The sequence below is a fragment of the Brachypodium distachyon genome, chromosome 1 (genome assembly GCF_000005505.3).
Source record: "Brachypodium distachyon strain Bd21 chromosome 1, Brachypodium_distachyon_v3.0, whole genome shotgun sequence".
Taxonomy (NCBI): Eukaryota; Viridiplantae; Streptophyta; class Magnoliopsida; order Poales; family Poaceae; genus Brachypodium; species Brachypodium distachyon.
In genome coordinates this window covers 66,471,202-66,492,743 of record NC_016131.3, presented here as the reverse complement: position 1 = coordinate 66,492,743, position 21,542 = coordinate 66,471,202, and the positions used below count along the sequence as shown (strand labels likewise).

The window sequence follows — 21,542 nt, the reverse complement described above, 5'->3', positions numbered from 1 at the left end:
ACGCTAATTCCTGCTGTCCCATCCCATGCGAGGCTTGCGAGCCATGTGCGAGGGACCGGGAGGACCTCTTCACGGTCGCAGCAGAGCTGAAGACCCATATACAGACAGTCCACCCGTGAGAAAGCAGCCAATGCAAGATATACATATCTCCGTACAGGCATCAGGCATGACAAATAGTACAGGCAGGCAGGGGACGACGATTTGCAATTCCGGTGGCGTTCAAAGCCACTACCAAACAACCATACACGAGTCTTACAATATCAGCATTAGTGGCATGATGCAGCAACAGAAACGCAGTTCTGGTTAGACAGTCGAAATTATCTTTGCCCAGAAACCACGCCATTTTTAAGTACAGAAACAGAAGTGCTGAGACAAAAGCTTATGCGGTGTTAGCAACACCGGTCCCTGCTTTGTCGACGACACCGGTGAGGGAAAACAACAACGGTCAGCACATTAATAAAATGCTTCTGCTCTCAGCTGTCTCCGCTTGGTTCATTGTCCTCTTCAAGGTTGATGCCAGAGATACTCATCTTTCCTGTATTCACTGCAGTGCAAGGTAGAAAGGGTGGATTAATAGGATAGACACCAAGAATCTACACAGTTATAGGACAGCCTAGGTGTCAGATGGAAGGAAACTTTGGGGGGCCTGTGTACCCCTTGGTGCACAGTTAAATCACAGTAACCCACTAGGTCACTATCCATGCTTACTAATCCTGTCCACTACATGTGTCCTCTCTATGTGTAATTACTGGTCCTTATTTATACAGAACTTCTTAGAATTTCATGCTTACCAACTGCATCCAGTCCACATAGATTTGGCATATATTTTCTAATATGTTCTTCGGCAGCTTTATCGGCCTTCAGCGTCTCACATTCGAAAGAGACAAAGACTTTTTTATTCCCATGTTTCTTTTGAACCAAACCAACAATGTCATCTTCCCATCTGCACAGAATATTATTTGAATTACAAAATATAAAATCGAACAAGTAATTCATATAGCCACATGAAAAAAAATCTCTAAATAGTACTCCCTCCGTTTCATAAGGTGAAATTTCATTGAGACAAGCGCTTGAACAATAATTACTTTGTTAATAATATGTGGTTTATAGAACAGGAAACCATAATTATCGGTAAGTACTTTTGAAGACAAATCCAGATATATCAATATCAATGTCATATAAGTAATTCTTGGTCAAAGTATTGTCTTAATAAAACCTAACACACCTTATATAATGAAAAATGAGAGAGTAAGACTTAACGCACCAGGAGAACCAACCTACACCCAGTAATGTACTCCCTCCGTTTCATAATTCTTGTCTCAAATTTGCCCCAAAACGGATGTATCTATTTCTAAAAAGCGTCTGCATACATGTAATATTTCGACAAGAATTATGGAACGGAGGGAATAAATCATATTGTATTAAGAAATGCAATAAATAATAAGCAGCCCAGCATCAAATTCCAACCATATGCTAGAAAATTAAATGTGAAATAACTAACCGATAAACATCGTAGCTAACAGTCTAGTATTATTTCCTTCAAACAATAAACGCCCTGGACCTGTTTGAAGGAGCTTAGCTTGTCCTGAACATCTCATAAGTTGTCCTTCCCCCAAAAAAATAAAGGGCAGGGGGCTTGAATCGTCCATTCATGCAGGTAACACTTGCTTTATGGCTGCTTAGTGGCCTTATGTAGAAACTTGTCCATGCCGGTCATGATGCATGATATGTTTGATGATACTAAATCTAGATTGAACATTAACAAATTATATGGCAAAAATAGTTGCTCCGGCAGTATGCCACTCCGCATTTCTCAAAAAGATTGGTAGTTTTGAAGTAGGAATGGCTTGTTAGCTACTATAATAACATGCTAGTCAGAAATAACTCCAAAATGACAGAATGAGAGAATGATAAATTAATCTATGTCTTGATATGAAACTTGGATAATTACTTGAGAATAGAGGTACACAGAATAGTAAGAACTGGTAATTCAATATATCCTATATTTCGTAGGATCATCTGCATTCCTAAAATATATTTAATAAACACACTTATGAAAACAAAAACATAATGTGTTACAACTTTCTGTTAGTATCATGCTTTCCAGAAAGCTTAGAGTGTTCTGATGTAGCCTGAAAAAGGATAAGGCCCAAATCCTAGAAGACATCAAAGGGAAGGTTCATCTGTATTTAGAATTCATATATATCACTAGTATTTCCATATAAAATTGCTGGGCATGGGAAATAGAGCATCAGAACATCACATCAAATTTTTTTTGCAAATGGTAAATTGAAACAGTAAATTGAACTGTGATGAAATCCACTCATTAAAGACAAGGCATACCCATGCAAATGATCAACATTCTGTAATCGAGCAGCATCATGGCCCCTGCATTCCACCACAACCACCTTCTCTGTCTTTGTCTGTCACATGAGCATATGTTAGCCACTCCCACAGAAATTTCAGAATCCTATGAAATAACTAAGATTTTAGAACATTTGTATTTAAATTCTGATAGATCAAAGTTAAGCCAAGATAGTTTTATTTTTCAAAGGTAAGCTAAGATAGTAAGAAGCACTTAGTAGAATATATGCTTGTGGAGAAGAATATAACACATGTCTGACCTTAAAATTAATAACGGAGAGCTTTATAAGGCGGTAATCATCTCCTCTGCTACATTCCCTCTCGCATGGTATCGCTTACATGATTGAAAAGAAAGAAAAAGGCAAACAACAGTAAGCGAAAGGTATCTTCTCTTCCGTATAACAAAGACTAAATTACAATCATAGAAATTCATTTGTACAATTAACAACATATTATATTACTATGCATCATTCTTCCGACAGCACAAGAGAAAAGACCCGACTTTGTAATGTAACAGGAGCGGCATATTATAGTAGTAATAGTAGCATTAATTATTATACACAACTATGGAGTATTTCTATGCCAGCATTGCTCAGTATAACGTCTCAAATCAACTAGTATAAATTTCGACAACATATCAACTCTAGGTATATAACAGCAACACACTATCGCTTCCGGTGAAAAAGGGGGGGCTTTCGTGATAACACTAGGGGTTCAAGATAAAGGCAATTGTAGCCATCGATATAATGCTCGCTTGTAGAATTAGGGATCACTCGATAACAAGTACTAGAAGAGAGTGTGAAGAGAGGTAGGTACGGGTGCCGTGGAGGCCGTAGCAGACGGAGTCCGGGAGGCGGATGAAGTGACCGGAGATGGCGCCAGAGGGCAACAGCGCGATGGACGCGACGCCCTCCATCTTCTCGCCAATCTCTTCCTCTTCGACCTCTGCCCCAGCGTCCTCCGCCTTGGCCGGCGGCGGCTGATGGTTGCCCCCATTCGCCTGCGAGTCCGAGACTGAGTTCATCGTTCACCCCTCGCCGAAGTGCCGACTGCGCCGCCTAGGAAGCGAGAGGGGAAAACCTAGTGGAGTTTTGTGCATAACCCCACTCAGTAAATTTCTTTGGTACAGAACCCTGGAACAAACTTATGTCTTGAAATTTGTTTAATTTTATCATTTTCAGTTAGAAATTCATCAAAAATCTGGAGACTGAGAGATATCAGCGGAAAGGAGCATTTCTGAAACTAAAGTTCACATTTCTGCTTCTAAAAATACATTTGAGCCGACTCGTCTCGTACGACAAGCAAAATATACTTCTAGATTACCAAAATCACTGTCCCGTAGCAATTTAAACCGGAGTTACTTTCAGCTTTTATATAATAATTACTCACTCCTTTCCATAATTCTTGTCACAAATTTGCCTAAAAATGAATGTATCTATTCCTAAAGAGTGTCTAGGTACATGTAAGATTTCGACAAGAATTATGAAACGGATGGAGTAATTTTTAATGACTTATGGCAAGGCAGTTTTGTGTCCCGTAGAAATTTAAACCGGAGTTACTTTCAGCTTTTATATAATAATTACTCACTCCTTTCCATAATTCTTGTCACAAATTTGCCTAAAAATGAATGTATCTATTCCTAAAGAGTGTCTAGGTACATGTAAGATTTCGACAAGAATTATGAAACGGATGGAGTAATTTTTAATGACTTATGGCAAGGCAGTTTTGCTCGTACCAAAGGAGGACATGCATTTTGGTTGCAACCCTAAGTACATCGATTGTCACATGGATTTACATAGTGAACAATCAAGGTTACTACAATTGAGAGAGTTATCTTCAAAATTAAGTGCATAACTTAGGTCCGTTTATTTTATGTTAGCCGTGTATATACAATAATTCTTTTGTCTTCATGACAGCAGTGGTGGAGCCAGGATTTACATAGCCTAAGGCCATTGGAGACTATAAGAGTTAATAAAAAGAAACCTAAGAAGGAGAACTTCAGACCAAGACCAAAATCCCTCAAATTTATCAATGAAAAAAATCCGCACGGACCCTTTTGCCTAAGTCATGTCTTCGCCCCTGCTTGACAGTAGATATCAAACGTTTTTCTCTTCTTTTCTAGAACCTAGTCAAACATGGTCTTTTTTGCTCAAAGATGTATGAGTGTAAGTACATTTCAATTTTTACCGGGAAAGAGGTGTAAGACACAACTAGTTTCTCAAACATGTATGGATTTGTTGATTTGTGAAATATCGACTTGTAACTTGTTACGTTTTCTTTTCTTTTTTTTGAGAGGATGTAACTTTCTTTCTTAGCCCAGAGAGGATGTAACTTGTTAAGGTTGTGAGTATAGCTTTTTTTTAGAGTGGTTTTTTCAGTGGATTTTTTTTAGAGTGGTTGTGAGTATAGCTGGCCAACGGGCTGAGCCTGGCCAGCATATAAAAAAGTCAGGCCGGGCCGGTCTGCTGCGGCTAAAGTCAGGCCCAGCAGCCCTGCCGGCCCGTGAGGAATATGCAGATTAGAATAATGCTAATGGACCGAGCCGGGCTGGCCACGGCCCGTGGCTTCGAGGCCGAGGCCCAAGCCAGATCGCGGGCCTGGCACGGCCGTTTAACTTTCTGCAGGGCCGGCCAGGCCGGCGAGCTTTTTGAAAGGCCCGGCCCAGCTGGCCAGCTCTGGTTATGACTTTGTGAGGGTTCTCGTTCCCAGCCTCAACTAGTCAAGTCCCGGTTCTTCGCCTCTAAAACACACCCATGGCGGCGGCGGCCCCATCCAAATCAGAGGTGTTGTCCCTCTTCCGTACCCTCCTCCGCACGGCGAGGCAGTTCTCCGACTATAACATACGCGAGTACACGCGCCGCCGCGCGGCGGACGCCTTCCGCGAGAACCGCGCCCTCGCCGACGCGCCGGCCGCGGCGGCGGCTTTCGCTGACGGGAAGCAGCAGCTGGAGGTGGCGAAGCGGCAGGTGCTTGTCTACTCTCTGTACGCACCCAAGGCTAAAAGCGTTGTGGAGATGAAGATGCAGTGATCGACGAGAGAGAGGTTTCACGCCCGCCATCTCCTTTTCCGTTTTGGGTCTGTGCTCTGTTATGTAGTAGGGTCACGGCGCTTTGATGCTACTAGTAGAACTCTGCTGATATTATGTTTTTGCTGGATAATTGACCTGACATGTTTTCTTCTGTTCGTCAAATTAGCAAATTAACGAGCATGGTATTATATGTTTCACGTATCATCGTTGTTAGCCGGTGAGGTGGTCTCTGGCTGTAACATCCCACTTGGCTCTGTTGAATTGGTAAATGGTAAAGTGTGCGCTTAATTCAATCACGTTACTCATCAACTGTTTGATGAAATGCTGAAATGGCACTTCCTCGGTTACAAAGACAAAGCAAGATTAGATTGCCCAGGGCATAAGTTGATGTGACTTGTGAGAAACATAATAGATTGCTATTCACTGAGTAGAAACACTAACTCCTGAGATTCTTCTTTTTCTATCGCCGTGTTGTTATATTAAGTACTCCATGACATCTCGTAGCCAAAGTATCAGAGTTGGAAATAGAATTTTGATCTTCATTCTTCATGCCTTGCCTTCAATCATGCATAGGGAGCATGTCAGCATGCATTGTGGGCCTTGTGCCTATCCCCAAACCCCCATGTTGGCTGGCGCCCTTCACCAGGACTTCTTGTTGCAATGATCTTTGTAGGGCACATTCACCGTTTTCTTATTTTCCCTTTCACATCTTGTTTGCCCCTGTGCAATTTTTTCAGACCAAGTTTGACTATCTTTAATTTTCTCCCATCTCATTGGGTGAAAAATATTTCATGTTTTTGATAGTAACTATACTTGTTTTTTTCTAGTAAACAAGAATGCTTTGATATTTTCTTATTGATTGCATTTGCTGGCCAGTCCATTAAACCAAACACATAATATTGGAATTTGTAAATACGTGTACACAGAACGTTTACAAAATACTTGCATAGCATAAAGTGAAAGATAGGCTGGGTAACATAGTGGTATCGTCATTAAAGATGTGTAGAGCACCAAACATCATCAAGCTGATGAAGGGTGGTGATCCAGGAGTGAGCAGCAATGTGGTTTTTTTTTTGTGCGACTGTGGTTGCCGGTTGGCCATAGGATAAACCTGATTTGGCATTTCTGTTGAGATGATACATTTGGTTGGACATTGACATATTGTTTGATAATTTAATTTACACATTTAGCCTGTGTGTATTCATAACCCATTTTTGTTGGAAGCCTGTATATTCATGACTTGGTGATATTGGGATGTGCAAATGGCACTGCCCCACCCAGATTGATACAATTTTAGCCAGATGCAGTGGAGGGTCATCTCCTCATGCACACCCAAGGTGCCACCACCTTCGGTTCCGCTGTCCTACCACCTCATCATCTGATCCATCGGAGTTGGAAATGCCATGCATATTCTCATCGCTCTCCAGCCCGGAAGTATTCGTCTTGTGTGAGTGAGGATGGCCGTCGTCTGACTCTGAACTTTCATCCGTGTTGTCCTGGCATGGCATTTGGTCGTCGAGCTCCTGGCAGTTTGGAGCGTTGATGTTGTCTTCCTCGGTTTCTTCTATTAGCTCAGAGAAGTCCACTGACATATTGTTCTCGGCAGCAATCTCTTCGGTCACTTTCTTCTTCAGTTCCATGCTGCTTGTGTTTCCGGACAGCTTCCATGCCAACTGCAATGGCAACACAAACAACGCCTGTGAACTCCCACAGTTTTTTCCCTTTTCCGCTCCAAATTAATGGGGCGTGATAGAAATGATCAAATGGGTAGGAACTTTTACTATGGGATCCACAACACCGGCGCCCTCCTTGGCCACCACAGCGAAGTTGCTGCCGAACTTGTCCGCGAGGATGGTACGGGCAAACAGCAGCTCCGGCAGATCGCCGCACCACCCTGCAGCGAACATGATGCCGGCTGCCGCTTCCCTTAACTCTTCGCCGCACTCCCTGCAGCCCAAACAGGATAGTCATGGCATGCAACCGAACATGAGACAATAAACATAGAGCCAAAGATCATCATACTGGGGCTTGTCCAACTGTGGAGCCTGCTCGATGAGACGCTTGCAGTAGAGCTCTATGATGTCGAATGCCTCCAACATGTTGTCTTCCTGTATAACCTGCTCAGCCTGCGCAGAGAAAGACTAGCATTAGTAAGACTGCATCGAAGAACAAAACGTCTCGTTTCATGGTCGGCATGCATGGAGGTCGTAGATACGCACGCGGTGGAGAGCGCGGTCCAAGTGGCCAAGGGCGAGGAGCTGGCTGACATCGCTGCGGGCAATGGACTTACGAGCGGCACGAGGCCGGCGGACGACGGCGATGCGGGAGACGGCGACTCCGAGAAGGGACTTGAGTTTGGCTGTCTGCTTGGAGGTCTTGTTGAGTAATCCCATGGCTGGTCGATGCTTTGGTGGCGTCTGGAGACTGGAGGGGGTTCCATTGGTGCTGGCTTTGCTATTCAGTTATATGATTGTCCATCTTGGTTGTATTGCTAGTCCTTTGCGTGTAGAGGAGGAAGGAGGAGAAGGTAGGAGATCATCATATGAGTTGCTTGTGGACCATGCGGAAGTCTCCCTGGGAGGGGCAACGAATTTTGTGGCCTGGGTTTATGGTGTAGGAAGTCTAACTTTAACGCCTCTGGCATAGTTCAGTTAATAAAAACTGGTTTGGTTCGGTTAAAAAACAACACCCATTTTGCGGTGTTTTTTTTCTTTAGAATACACCAAAACTGGTGTATTATCATATATAGAAAAAGGCGAAAATAATCCTAAGAGACATGGTCTCTTATCTAATGCTGAAAGGCCACGTCTATCTTGTGACGAGTTTTATTATAATCATGATTAATATTTTTCTTTTCTCACTTTGATGCTTTGAGATTAGTTTAAAGGTTAATCTATCCACGTGGCATATGATACACACGATCTCTCGAGAAACTGGGTCTCTTAAGATTATCTTTCGAAGAAGTCTGCAGAGGAGCTACAAGTCTCTCAAAGGCGAGAAATATAACACACTCTACCCGTTGTCTGTCCACTCAACACAACCCGGTGAACAACCAAAACCAAGCCTGTCTGGCACCAATGTCCTGCCTCAGAGGCAAGGATGCTCACCCTAACTGCGGTGTATTATTTTGTGGTATATCACTTCATCGAGGTTCTTTGTGGTAGTTTTTTGAGGAAAGTATATTTTTCTGTCACTCAGCTTGTCAAAAAGTATGCAAATGGTACTACAACTTTTTTTAGTATATTTCTCATCCTTTAACTGTTGAAACCAGATACCAATAGTACCTCGCTCCATCTAAAGCGGTATTAGTGTTATCATTATATATCATGGTTTTGACCCAAGAATTGTCATGTTAGCCTGTCAAATTGCATCACTTTTCGTTTTATCCCTCGAGTCAATTTGTTTTCGCCAATAGAAAAAAAGACTAAACCATTGTGGTATTTTGAGGCCAAAACGATGACACATCAGCACTGATACCACTTTGAATGGGACGAGGGCCATTGTCGTCCGGTTTCAACAATTGAGGGACGAAAAGTATACGAAAATAAGTTGAGTGACCATTTGCGTACTTTTCGACAAATCGAGGGGTGATTTTTTTTTCTAATTTTCTTATACTTCGTTGCTCTTTTTTTCAAGGGATATTCGTTACTCCTATTCACCCTAGTTCTTCAATAATAAAATGAATAGGCACAAAAACATGGACACCCCTTCTAACCGAGTTCGGCTTACACGAATCAATTAGAAGTTAAAAACTTTCAAATTCCATAGTTGTACTGTAAGGGTGAAATATAATTGTCTTCCCTTTCGCTTGCTACAACTTACAACGAGCCTTGGTTCTCCACGACCCTCCCCCGATAGTAACTTTGGACGTACACATGGCATTGCCCCCATCCAAATTGGTACATTTTTTAGCCAGATGCAGAGCAAGTACTTCATCTTCTTGTGCGCGCCAAAGGTGTCACCATCTTCAGCTTCAGCAGCTTATCAACCGATCCATGGAAGTTCGAAATGCTACATGCATTCTCATCGCCGCACTCCAGTCCGAAGGATTCGTCCTGCCTGAGCGAGGATGGTCATCGACCCATCGTCTGACTCTGAACATTCGTCCATGAGGTCTTTGCACGACAAGTTCTTGACTCTGTGGAACATTGGTAAACAGTTACCATCCTCCGTTGCTCATATGGGATGTGAGAAGTCGACCGACATATCGTTCTCCGCGGCGATCTGTTTGGTCACCTTCTTCTTCAGCTCCATGTTTGTTGTGTCTCCGGACAGCTTCCACACCAGCTGTGATGGCAACACAAACCGAGCATGTAATGCAACCGTGGCCTTTCTTCGCTGCAACTCCAAATCGACGGGCGTCCAGAAAATGAATATAAGAACCTTTACCATGGGATCAACGAAGGCGGTGCCTTCTCTGGCCTCCGCAGCGAAATCATCGCCAAACTTGTCCGTGAGGATCTTGCGGGCAAACTGCAGCTCCGGCAGATCGTTGCACCACTTGGCAGCAAATATGATGCCGGCGGTCGCCTCTTTTATCTCCTCACTGCATTCCCTGCACAATAAACACAGATTAGCGTATGCAGTGGTGTCGGAGACTAGGAAACTCGAGCCAGAAATGAGAGCAGGGATCAAATACTGGGGCTTGTCCAACTGCGCAGCTTTCTCGACGAGGCACTTGCAGTAGAGCTCTATGATACCGAGCGCCTCCAGCATGTTGTCCTCCTGTATGACCTGCTCTGCCTGCACAAGCAAATACGCTAGCATTTGCGAGACGGCATGGGCGAATACCATATTACCATGCATGTCTCGTTCCATAGCGATCAAAACGGCCACAGGCACGCACCCGGTGGACAGCACGGTCGAGTTGGCCGAGGGCAAGGAGCTGGCAGACGTCGCCGGAGGCAATGGACTTGCGAGCAAGGCGCGGCCGTCGGGCAATGGCCACGCGCGAGAGGGCGAGCTCCAGGAGGGACTTGAGCTTGCCGGTCTGCTTGGAGAACTTCCTGCGGATGAACAATCCCATGGCTGGCCGGTCGAATTCTTTCTTGGCGGTGTTCCCTTGGGTTGTGTTGTTGCTCCGCGTCTTTGATCGGACCAACGATACGCCGACGGTAGGGTCGGCTGTACCGTTGGTCCTTTGCGCGGAGACGAGGCAGGGGAGGGAGGAGGTGAGTTCTGTGGACAAACGACGGTTTAATTTGTAGGGCGGTGTTTCTATTTTTGGAAGTCTATTTTTGGTGCATATTGGCTGTTAGTTCAGTTGAAACTAACTTCTTTTTTTATATTTGAAACATAAGAGGTGGGCCTCACATGCAGCGTTCCTAGAAAGAAATAAGTATAACGTGCACAATATGTAGCAAAACGTGCATGGGAGTTTTCTTTTTATCAAACATGGAAAAAGAATTCCTGTGAGACAGAATGGTATGCCCTGCTTACATTAAGGGCTTCTTTAGATCGAAGGATTTGCAATGAATTTTTGTAAAATTTAATGAAGTTAACTTGGAATGAAATTTTTTGGTTTTTTATCAAAGGAATGAAACCACTAAAACTAAATGGTCAGCGTTCCTACAATCTGATTTCATTGGATTCTAGACAAGAGGTTAGTCCTAGCGTAGAATTTCATTTCTGTCTTGAATGGACCTTATCTCCAATTCATGTGAAGTATCCAACCCACCCTTTTGCACAATTTTCATGATTGGTTTTCTGTAAGATTCAACATTACTGTCATTTCAGTCCTACTTTTTTCCTATTGTTTTTTTTCATTCTTTAGAATTCTGGGTTTTCAAGAAGCCTTGAAATTAAAGAAAGGTATAGAAGGCTGACCGAGGATGGTAGTTTTGTAATGCGAGGTACGAAAAAAAAAACGTCCCTGGGTGGAGTGATCTACTTTTTTTTACAACCACCACACGATTCTAGATGCACTCGGACTCAGTTCTCACAAGTGAAAAACAAAAAAATTGTAGATTGGAGCATGATAAATTCATAGAAGCTTTTTTTTAGGGAAATTCATAGAAACTTCACAAAGAACTTTTCGGGAGAAAAAAAAAACTTCGATATCCAAGCATGACATTGGTTCAACTGTGAGTTTGCAATTAGCATGCGAAGGCGAGAGTTCGGAGTGGAACTTCTCTTGACATCTTTTTGCCGCGAGCTCATCTGTCACTGGCTGCTCAACGCTAGGATGGACCGCGTAGTAGCTAACCGGTGAAAAAGGGCAGGCAGCAGCTTGACAGCGGGCAGCTAGAGGTGTTATAAGTCGAGTATTGTTAATGTTTGGGATAGCAAGGTTGAGAATAAAACTGTGTGTGGTAGATTATCAGGGAGATAAAGTCGTGTGGGTCTCCTCCTTCCAGGTTTCAAGTTGTCTTTTGATAGAAGAACTGCCAAGAGCATGTTCAATGCAAAGAAAATCGGGTTTTGTCTAAGCATTGGTGCTTGTGTTCTATCGGACAGGTGGTGCTTAATTAGACACCTCTAGTATAGAAATAAACACCGGTGCTTGAAAATAAACCGGTTTAATTTTATAGCACTGTCTTACTCCTTGCATTGATTATCTGCAAGAATATGATCATGCTTGTGCTTGTGTCGCCCTCTTCTTAGATAGCTTGTTGTTCTCTGCACTCATGTCCCTGGTTTTCTGATCGAGCCAGTTGAATCGGATTTGTTTCCGTATATGGAATATAAGCCGTCGGCGTTTAACTTGAAAAAAACTTGGCAGGTTATCTGCAAGAATATGATCATTCACCAGGCAGGTGACACACATGGCCACACGGTAGCAGGCATGGCCCGGCGAGCGCGATGGAGTGCTCGTGTGCCCCCGCAGCAGGGCCTCGGAGCAAATGAGTTCTTCGTGACGATGACGAACCAGTCGAGTCGTGCGTGTGCATTAGTGCATGTGCGAGAGAAACAATTTTGTATCCAGGAATAGAATTTTGAACCACTCTACCTTCCATCACTAAAAATCGTTAAAAATAAATAAATACAGTACTGTACTACCCTGCCTTCCTATGTACAAGAAAACATGAACACGAGCAACGTATATCTGATTTAGTCATACACACCTGAATATCTGATTTCTCCCAAGCAGGGATGTCCCCGGGATTCTGCAACGAAGCACTGGAAAGTGGAAACCGCCCCCTGTGCCGGGCTGCTGGCGAAGCAACGGCCCCGGATTCCTGCATCTCATTTCTAGCCGATCCGACCTCTAAACTCTGAAAGTCTTAACTCTGAGGCCCCAACTGACCAATGTCCTGTACCCAACCGAGCCGAGCTCCGTCATCTCCTCGTGCGCACCGAGACGGCCCTCCTCTCCGGGGTCAGCGGTACGCGTCCGGGTCCGCCGGAGCCGGGCGCGGCGCCGTACACCCTCTCCTGGAGCACCCGCGCGTCGGTGCCGATCCTGCGCACCTCCTCGTGCCGCGCGATGTGCCCGTTGCTGCCCGCCAGCGCGGACGCGATCCTCGCGTACGGCGCGCGGGCCACGTAGGCCGAGCTCTCGTACGCGCCGCCGCCGTCCTGGGGTCGCGGCCGCCGACTGCCGTCCAGATCCTCCTCCGCTGGCCGCGCCGCGGCGCCGTTGCCCATGCCATCCTGGGGGCGTCGTGGCCGCGCGCCGTCGAGATCCTCCTCCTCCTTCGCACGCGGCGCCGCGCCGGCGGCGTCGCCCGTGCCCGTGGCGTTCCTCCTGTACGGAGGGGCTCTGTACTGGCCGCGCTGGTCCGGGGCCTCGCGGAGCGCGTTGTTGCCGCCAGCGAGCTCCGAGGCGTGCCTCCTGTGCGTCGGGCGCGCCTGTTGCGAGCCATTGGGCACGCCGCCGCGGTCCTGCATCGGCCATAGGTCGGAGCCTGCCTCGCCGGAGTCCTCGCCCCACGAACCGTGCGTGTCGCCGACCCCGACGTTGATGATGCCCGTCGTGGAGGCCGTGCGCCTGCAGGGAGCCCGGCGCGGCTGCGGAGTCCAGAGGAGCTCCTCCACGACATCGTCGTCTTCCTCGTCGCTCTGGTCGAACACAATGCCCTTCCCCTTTTGCGGCGGGTCCGACCATACCGAGGAGACGGTGCTCTTGTCGCTCCACGACGGAGACGAAGATGGCGACCGAGGCTTTTGGGGCTTCCCCGATGGCCGCGTCTCCTGCTGCTCAGTTGCTCCGGAATTCAGCACGGGATGAACCTTGTCATGGCCGCCGCCGCCGCCGCCTCTCGATCCCTTCCCTTCGGACTCCGACCGAGACAGCTCCACGGCCGCCCGGGCGGCCATCGCGGCGAACGATGCCGACTCGAAGGCCGCCTCTGCCGCCCTCCTGACATCGTCATATTTCTTGGATTCTCTCAGCGCCATCTCCTGTGCGCTCAGCTGAGCAAGGTTCGGCTTCGGTGGGTTCACCTTATCATCCACAAGCGTCTGTCTCTCCTGCACCTGTGGTCACACATCGAATTACTTAGCATTAAATTCCAAAATGTATTTTGAACTTCTTGATGATCTTCTACTACAGAACTTTGGAGCTGGCAGGCTGACCTTGTGAGGTTCCGTCTTGACCTCGACCTGCTCGACAAATTCCTCAGCCGGCACGATCCTGGCTTGTCCATTCTGTTTACTCTGCATTGCACACTACATTAGTCGCAGACTCAAAGCATCGTTAATTGCAAGTCACGTAACTGAAACTCAAGAAGATCTCAACAAGATGAGCAAGTGGTGAACTGGTTGCGACGAACCTGATGAATCTCTCCTGGGTTCTCGGGGAACTCGAGCAGGATGTCGTTCTCCGCGGCGATCTCTCTGGCCAACCTCCTCTGCTGCTCCACGCTCGCCCTCTCACCAGATAACCTCCGCACTAACTGCAAACAGAATAGAAGAGCAACCAACCCTCAATTAAGTTTACAGCTCCTGTCCATCGGTCACAGTTGGCGAGAGAGACAGCACGTGAAGCAGTAGGCGTGCATAGCTGGAGCAAACCAACCTACCGTAGGATCGACGACGCCTGGGGAGCCTTCCTTGGCTGCCCTGGCGAAGTCCCGGCCGAACTTGTCCGCAAGGATGGCGCGCGCGTCCAGCAGCTCCGGCAGCTCGCCGCAGCGCGCCGACGCGAACATGAGCCCCGCCGCCGCCGCCTTGATCTCCTCGCTGCACTCCCTGGGTATAAATCAAAGAATCCGATTACAATTTCTCGCCGTACAGAAAGAATCAGAGGAGAAGAAGTCAAGAACAGAAATATGGAAGGGGCTGTACTGAACTTGGGTTTGTCTAGCTGCGCAGCCTGCTCGATGAGGATTTTGCAGTAGAGCTCGATGATGTCGAGCACTTCCAGCATGTGATCTTCCTCTATGACTTGCTCTGCCTGCGCAGCAACACACGCTATTCGGTATCGGCTTGGAAAACAGGAAGAAGATGCTGTGTATGAATTCCTGCGTGGACGTGCGCGACATACCCGGACGAGAGCGCGGTCGAGGTCGCCAATGGCGAGGAGCTGCGCGACATCGCTGCGGGCGATGGACCGGCGGCCGACGCGGGGTCGGCGGACGACGGCGAGCCGTGCGACGGCGATCTTGATCAGGGACTTGAGCTTGGCGGTCTGCTTGGAGGTGCTCTTGGTGAAGAAGCCCATGGCGCCTTGACTTTACTACTATTTGGCCCTGTGAGTCCGTGACGGTGCTGCTGGATGGCTCGTCTCTTTCTCTCCCGTCTCTTATATTGCTCTCGGGACTCTGGATTGGTGCCCTGTGGCGAGGAAGAAAAAGGAAGAAGAAGACGAGACGGCGATCGTTGCTTGTGGACTACGGAGTCTGCCCTGCCCTGCACTGGAGGGGAAAACACTCTCTGCGGCCCTGCGGCCGATGCTTCTCTGTTTTGGGAATTGGGTAGCCCCCAAGTTCTGCTCCAGCACGAGCTCAGAGTAACTGCACACCGTGAGGTGTGAACGTGTTACGTGCCTGGTCAAACGGAAAGCGAAAATATGAACAGAGAAATTTTCCAAAAAAAAGTTACCCGGGAGGTAAAGATGGAAGAAGATCATGGATTCATGGTCACAAGTTACAGCAACCTATTCTTGTTCCAACTTCCAAGCACGGTAAAGTCATGCACCAAACTTGGGTGATGATTGATGAATACAATCGCTGTAGTTCATGTGTCTAGATGTAAACTGCCGTGAGTCAGAATTTCGTAAGTCGATCAGGATTTGACCGGAGCGAATTAACCTTCTCGGCGTCAGTAATTTTCAGCTATACCTTGTAAGGTCCAACAAACTACTGCAACTTGCATTATTTTCGGAACATTGGCTGATTGGCATCGCGTATATAGTAAGTAGACTACAGGCTCTGATGATGCCTTGCTTAGTCCCATAATTAATCTCGGTTTATTCAGCGTAGTTCGGCAGCGGTCTGGTGGGTCCATCTGACAGGTGTAAAGCGAGATGCTGAGCATGTCGCCGTGAGCAAGGACACGGGCCGAGCGGCACAATTCGTTAACGTGTCCCCCCATTTTACGTTGGATACCATCATATTCATGAGGCAACTTTTCTCTTTCTCATTATCCAAAAATATGGAGTATCTTGATGCAACTTTCCTTTGCCTTCTCCAGGGGATTTTTGCATTCGTGAAGAACCACCTCGACATAGAGCGAGACGGGTTACTCGATGGGAGCACGAATGATTATTGTTATCCCGTTCGTTGGTGCTGCATTTGTCGGGAATGCTTCTTCTTTTCGGCTGAATGTCACTGCCTGTCTAGAGTGCCAAGACCTAAAGCAACTCGCTGTTTGTAACAAGAGTAATATATGCTCTTTTACAATCTTGAACTAGTACAAAATCATAGCTCTCACAAAGGTTCTTTGCTCAGCGTAGATTGCATGGTTACTCTCACCTGTAGGCTGCAGCTGCGCCGATTCAAACCGCGTTCATCCGACGCAGCTGTGATGCTCTGTCTCAAGCTTGAGCCTTACGTTTTATATCCAGCGCCGATACTGGACCTTTATATATGCTTCTCAGAAAAGAAAAGAAAAATGAAGATGGTTGAGCCCTTGGGCCCCTTTTACAGCTAGTCAGCTAGAACCTTGGTCATGGAGGCAGGTGTATATAAAAGATTGCGGGGTGGTTAATTTGAAGGAAATGTGATGGGTGGCAAGCAAGCAAAGCATCAAGACCCATGCGTGTTAACAGCCGCTAGTCCACCTAGTTTAGTAATTGAACTCTGCCCTCCCTCTCTGCCCTCTTTCTTCTTTCCGGAAGCGTAGTCTCTCCTTAGAGCAATTCTAGCAGTTACCGAATCTAGCTGATTCGAACTAGCCGAGTTCGGTTCAACTGAATCCCATTTTTCAGAACAACAACAATTTTCGCAGATCAGTTACCAATTTCAAATCCGGACTTTTTAAAAATGTCATACGCGCGTTCATACAATCATACTAGAAAGAAACTTACATATAGATATCATCCCAATAGAGTTCATACATATAGTACTACTGATCGGCGCCGCCTCGTCTAGCCGCCGGCGGGGCTACCGCTTGGCCTGGGAGCGAAGGATTGCCTTCGCGAGGTCGGCTTGGAACTCCGCCTCCCTCCTCGCCGCCGCCGCCGCGGTCGACTGCTCCAACTCGAGCCAAACCACCTCGTAGGTGTCCCCTCATCGTACGGCTCTGGTACCGCCTTCGGGACAGCCACCGGGATGAGGCGGCGGGAAATAGAGGCGGAGCTCTCTGCCTCCTCCTCCTAAGCGCGCTGGCCGCGTGGGCCAGCCCAAGTGCCCGCCGCGAGCGCCGCTTCGTCCTCCAGGTATTGTTGGTACCGGCACTCCGAATAGGTGCTAAGGTGGCGGTGGACTTCATACTTGCGGGCGTTGCACGCTGCCTCTTCCTCGCGTGGAGCCTCGCCCGCCGCTAGGGTTAGCCCGACCCCGCGGCTTACTGGTGCGGCGACCGGAGAGGATCATTCGCGAACTCGCCTGAGATGGGGTGGGGTGGGGGGGGGGGGGGGATTGCGGCGGCGAGGGGTAGATTGGGGGGGGGGGGCATTTTTCAGCCTTTTCGTTAACTACTAGAGTGGCTCTTAGCTCGATCTTCCGCGATGTACGTGGTATAAGATCTGGCTGTGGAGTGTTGTGTGCTCTTACTTGCAGAATCCCCAACTTGGATCTTGGAACCGGTCCTTTACTTGTCAGCTAAAGTACCGAAGTTATGAAATGATCATCTCGAAAGGCAAAAAAGAAAGAAAATAAGAGGTGCCATAAAAAAGGGATAATAACGACGAAGTGAAAGGGCAATAGCTTTACCGTGGCGTATACCAGGAGTTCATACACGTATATATCCTAGTGGAAATTTACTTTCTCTTTACATCACATCGAAGAGGGAAACGAAAACTAGTACTACAAGTGTACAACTAGCGAAGTAGCTAGAAACTAGAATACATTAGCAACTGCATGCCACTGAACTTCTCTATCAACATCGCCCGTAAAGGCTATCAAACCAGACAAGAAACACGCATAAACGTCAAATAAACCGGCCGCGGGTCGGGCCGCTCCACAAGGGAAGCGACACATGCAGCAACAAACTGATCCTGGACGACGTACTGGACGTGATCATGCAAGGCGCAAGGAGCAAAGCTCAAGGACAGAACAAAAGCGTGATACTGATACAATAATTATGGATAGAAAGGCCCTGGGGTCGCCTTTGATGGCGAGAAGGAAAGCTGCTGGCTATAGTGTTCTCGAAAGCAAACCATGCAGCGACGTACGCCAATCCTGGAGCTTGAGTGAGATCATCAGTAGTCTAGCTGAGGCGTAAGGATTTCTGCTGCTTCTTTATTCCTCTGATTTCTGAAGGTTCTTGCGTGGAGAAAGCGATTCGCTGAAGTGCTGAACCGGTCCGGCTATGTGAGAGTGCCCACGCGCTCGTCCACTACCGTCCCCTGACGCTGACCCCTGTCGGTCCAGCTTTCGTCCGAGCTGGCTGACAGAGCGGATGCTGCTGAGGATAAGTTTGGAGTTTCTTTTCTATTCCTTTTGTCCGCCCGTGCCCGTGGAGCAGAAATCATCTCAGATTCCGTCGCCGATGGATTTTTGGGTGGTATACATACATAATAGGGATAGGGTTCTTCGTAATTTGTATGGAATTTTGCTTGTCGCTCTTGCTGTTCTTGACATGATCAGACTAAAACCACGTGCAGACTGCAGAACAGACAGCGGTTGGTAACCAACCTGCGGTAGCCTCCGGGTATCTCATCTATCTAATGTCTCCTCTCAAAAAGAAAATTTCTACTATCTCATATCTTTAATCTGGACAGCAACCGCAAAACGCCTACGTGCATGTGCTGCGCCGCTTCCGTAGTTCTGTCAGGAGGAAGCACAATAAAGGTGGTTTTGCTAATTCGACCATGCAAAATTGCATACAACTATATCGATCGAATCCACGTTTGATTCTCTGCGGTGCACGCCTGTGAGTTGAGTTGTGACCTGGCTCTGCAACTTGTGTCGCAAGGAAATCCACCTGCAGCCACCTAGCTAGTTGCCTTTAACCGGGATATATGCAGAGTCAGATAACCATGCAATCAAGAAACGCTACTTTCCCCCCGAGAAGATTTACGTGAGAGTACGTGCACCGGATCGGACGCACGCGCTGTGATGTCACCGCTGGCATTTTACTAGGAGGGGTTGGTACCAAAAGTGTCGAGCTTGGCAGCATATGCTCCCGTCAATAGCCCCGACCTACTCTCCATTTTTGTTTTGTCCATGACCTTGATTATTTCGTCGCTGCTGGTGAACGGATTGGAATCATCCTTGTCCGCGAGTTGCAAAAAACTGCATTCTAGAGTCTCGATCGTGTGATTGTGTGAAGCTACAAAACAATCGCGTGCCCCCAATCATATCAATAGGTCCCGAAGGATTGTTCCATCAAAATGATCGATGCAATACAAACATAGAAAGAAAAAAAGTAAAACTATTCAGGGTGTGTTAAGTGAGTCCTAATTCTATCAAAATGCATATTTGGATCCTAATTCTTGTATAAGTTGTTCACATGTGGTGCTAATCGAGCCCGAGCCGCTGCTGACCGGTCAGGTGGCAAGTTGACTGCCACGCTGGCTAACTGCCGGGTCTTTCCATTTTACTCGTCCCGAGGTACTTTCCTTGATTCTTCCCACCCTGCTTGAAATTGCAAAATGAAAATGTTGGGCCTATTTGCAATTTTCACCAACTTGACAGTTAGCCAACGTGGCAGCCAACTTGCAACCTGGCCGGTCAGCAGCGGCTCGAGTTCCATTAGGGTTACGCGTGAACAACTTACAAAGAATTAGAATCCAAATATGCACTTCGATACAATTAGGACTCACTTGACACTCCGAATAGATTTAGGACCTACGGTGCATTTTACTTAAAAAATCAAGATTATTTTTTACAACGAAAACAACCATACATTTTTTTTAGAATCGACTTTTTTTTTGCGGATTTTGAGAATCAACCAGCACCGTAGCACCCCGTAGTTTTTTCTCTTTTTTTGAGGGGTGCACTCCGTAGTATGCAACCGTAAGAACATCTCCAACAGATGTTGTAAAATAGGGCCTGTGCCCAAAAAACAGGCTTTTTGGGGCACGGGAGGCCAAAAAGACCACTCCAACAGATGATGTATAACTATCATGTGCCCTATAATTTTATGGCATGCCCCCAAAAACTGAGGCAAGTGATGTATATTTACATCACTCGATAGGGCTGCCCTATCCTTTTCCTCCCCGCACGCGAAGGTAACCGAGGCTGAATCTTCACCAGCGCAAACCCCCGCCGCCCTCAGCCCACCTTCCCGACTGACAAGGGGCTACCTCAGCATACCCAAACTAGAGGGCTTTCGAGTAGGGAGAGCATGGGTGTGTGTTGGCGATCCCGTCGGCTAACAAGGACACAGGGGACACGATTTACCCAGGTTCAAAGCCCTCGGAAGGTAATACCCTTACGTCCTGCTTGTCTGATCTGTACTAATGGAGAGATTATAAGTTTGCCATGGAGGCGTGTATGGGAGATGAGATCTGTCTAGAGGTAGAGGTTCTGTAGAGAGAGAATCCGCCTCAATCTGTGTGGCTCTGTCCTCCCCGGCTCCCCCTCCTAGTCCTTTATATAGGAGGCCAGGTCTCGGGCGTAGAGTCCGGGTCGGTTACAATTAGAGATAAACCATGATTTGGTTTCCTTAATTATCTGTTCTTATCTTGAGCCGCAAGACCCCCTGTCAATCCGTAGCAGGTATACCGAAGGTGAGGACCCGATGGGTCATTCCCTCGTCACCGACCACAACCGGCGACCAAATGAGAAGGAAATGGCCCGCCGCCGTTGTTCCCCACAACTACCAGACTCGGCCGCCGCGGATCCCGTTGCCTTCCGCCCGTCCAACGAGGATCTGGCCGCCCTTGACCTCGGCACCTCCACTCCGCCGGTCCGCCGCTGTCCCCGCTGCTCCGGCTGCCCTCGACCTCGATTAGTCGTCGGTGAACACCTCCTGCAACCCCTCCCTTCTCCTCCGGTCCCTCCGCTGCCGCCGCCCCGCCCCCGACCTGCACCGTCGCCGCGGCGGCGAACTACCGGCAGAGATTCACGCCGCCACGAGCCGTCAAGCTCCCGATGGCCTCCAGGTGCCCAATTCCGCCTCAACTCCCCCGACTCCTTCCTCCTCTGATTCCTCTCCCCCTCCGCCGCCCCTGCCCCGCGCGCCTCCCCCCGACTCCTTCCTCCTCTCCCCCTGTGCTGAATGAAATTGAATTAGTATCGTTTATTTTGTTCAATTGAAATAGTGCCGACTGAAATTCGATAGTTTCGTGTATGGTAGTGCATACTCTTAGCCTCTGTTGTTCAAGTGCAATAGTATGAACTGTCAATTTTCATGTCTCGATGGTTGAATGCAATAGTATGAAACAACAATTCAGGCTATCTGAAAGTGTTGACTTCATTTTTTTTAACAGGAAACGTGTTGAGTTGATTATTGCTTGTTGGAACCAATTTCATGCAAGAAAATGATATCTTCAATCTGAGTATCTATGTTCATATGTTCATCACATGTTTGTGGATTTGCAAAGTGTCATATGTGGTGCCCTATTTTATATCATCTTGATTTTTGCTAGTGGCCTATTTTACGTCATCTGAAATGGCTCCCCTATTTTAGGGCACGAAAAACTGCAAAAGTGGTGCC

At 47.4% G+C, this 21,542-nt stretch overlaps 5 protein-coding genes across 5 annotated transcripts; 1 reads left to right on the top strand and 4 right to left on the bottom strand.

The window, feature by feature from the left end:
* Window positions 1–174: 174 nt before the first annotated feature.
* On the bottom strand, window positions 175–3,484 carry LOC100829129. The gene is made up of 5 exons (XM_003558267.2): window positions 3,181–3,484; window positions 2,625–2,698; window positions 2,344–2,423; window positions 792–943; window positions 175–544 (listed from the first exon to the last, which is right to left on the bottom strand). The coding sequence occupies exons 1-5, from the start codon at window positions 3,386–3,388 to the stop codon at window positions 474–476; spliced, it is 585 nt and encodes a 194-aa protein (XP_003558315.1). The 5' UTR covers window positions 3,389–3,484; the 3' UTR covers window positions 175–473.
* A 1,581-nt stretch (window positions 3,485–5,065) lies between these two features.
* On the top strand, window positions 5,066–5,689 carry LOC100829427 (LYR motif-containing protein 4). The gene has a single exon (XM_003558268.4). The coding sequence runs from the start codon at window positions 5,118–5,120 to the stop codon at window positions 5,391–5,393; it is 276 nt and encodes a 91-aa protein (XP_003558316.1). The 5' UTR covers window positions 5,066–5,117; the 3' UTR covers window positions 5,394–5,689.
* A 584-nt stretch (window positions 5,690–6,273) lies between these two features.
* On the bottom strand, window positions 6,274–7,929 carry LOC100841500. Its single transcript, XM_003561760.4, has 4 exons — window positions 7,613–7,929; window positions 7,416–7,519; window positions 7,175–7,340; window positions 6,274–7,066 (listed from the first exon to the last, which is right to left on the bottom strand). The coding sequence occupies exons 1-4, from the start codon at window positions 7,784–7,786 to the stop codon at window positions 6,716–6,718; spliced, it is 795 nt and encodes a 264-aa protein (XP_003561808.1). The 5' UTR covers window positions 7,787–7,929; the 3' UTR covers window positions 6,274–6,715.
* Window positions 7,930–9,091: 1,162 nt separating this feature from the next.
* Window positions 9,092–12,169, bottom strand: LOC100841196. Its single transcript, XM_003561759.4, has 4 exons — window positions 10,240–12,169; window positions 10,033–10,136; window positions 9,783–9,948; window positions 9,092–9,680 (listed from the first exon to the last, which is right to left on the bottom strand). The coding sequence occupies exons 1-4, from the start codon at window positions 10,417–10,419 to the stop codon at window positions 9,570–9,572; spliced, it is 561 nt and encodes a 186-aa protein (XP_003561807.1). The 5' UTR covers window positions 10,420–12,169; the 3' UTR covers window positions 9,092–9,569.
* Window positions 12,170–12,321: 152 nt separating this feature from the next.
* Window positions 12,322–15,212, bottom strand: LOC100840887. Its single transcript, XM_010230549.3, has 6 exons — window positions 14,821–15,212; window positions 14,627–14,730; window positions 14,357–14,525; window positions 14,108–14,230; window positions 13,911–13,991; window positions 12,322–13,811 (listed from the first exon to the last, which is right to left on the bottom strand). The coding sequence occupies exons 1-6, from the start codon at window positions 14,995–14,997 to the stop codon at window positions 12,672–12,674; spliced, it is 1,794 nt and encodes a 597-aa protein (XP_010228851.1). The 5' UTR covers window positions 14,998–15,212; the 3' UTR covers window positions 12,322–12,671.
* Between the last annotated feature and the right edge of the window lie 6,330 nt (window positions 15,213–21,542).

Bases quoted from the DNA above. Each gene is read 5' to 3' on its own strand.
- LOC100841196 (XM_003561759.4), bottom strand. From the start codon at position 10,419: ATGGGATTGTTCATCCGCAGGAAGTTCTCCAAGCAGACCGGCAAGCTC. The intron at 9,949-10,032 runs GTATTTGATCCC...TTTATTGTGCAG, and splicing joins GCGCAGTTGGACAAGCCCCA to GGAATGCAGTGAGGAGATAA. The intron at 9,681-9,782 runs GTAAAGGTTCTT...TTGCCATCACAG, and splicing joins CCGCCTTCGTTGATCCCATG to CTGGTGTGGAAGCTGTCCGG.
- LOC100829427 (XM_003558268.4), top strand. From the start codon at position 5,118: ATGGCGGCGGCGGCCCCATCCAAATCAGAGGTGTTGTCCCTCTTCCGT.
- LOC100829129 (XM_003558267.2), bottom strand. From the start codon at position 3,388: ATGAACTCAGTCTCGGACTCGCAGGCGAATGGGGGCAACCATCAGCCG. The intron at 944-2,343 runs GTATGCCTTGTC...TATTCTGTGCAG, and splicing joins AATGTTGATCATTTGCATGG to ATGGGAAGATGACATTGTTG. The intron at 545-791 runs GTAAGCATGAAA...CTTGCACTGCAG, and splicing joins ATGTGGACTGGATGCAGTTG to TGAATACAGGAAAGATGAGT.
- LOC100840887 (XM_010230549.3), bottom strand. From the start codon at position 14,997: ATGGGCTTCTTCACCAAGAGCACCTCCAAGCAGACCGCCAAGCTCAAG. The intron at 14,526-14,626 runs GTTCAGTACAGC...ATTTATACCCAG, and splicing joins GCGCAGCTAGACAAACCCAA to GGAGTGCAGCGAGGAGATCA. The intron at 14,231-14,356 runs GTAGGTTGGTTT...TTCTGTTTGCAG, and splicing joins CAGGCGTCGTCGATCCTACG to TTAGTGCGGAGGTTATCTGG.
- LOC100841500 (XM_003561760.4), bottom strand. From the start codon at position 7,786: ATGGGATTACTCAACAAGACCTCCAAGCAGACAGCCAAACTCAAGTCC. The intron at 7,520-7,612 runs GTGCGTATCTAC...TTCTCTGCGCAG, and splicing joins TGGACCGCGCTCTCCACCGC to GCTGAGCAGGTTATACAGGA. The intron at 7,341-7,415 runs GTATGATGATCT...TTTGGGCTGCAG, and splicing joins CCACAGTTGGACAAGCCCCA to GGAGTGCGGCGAAGAGTTAA.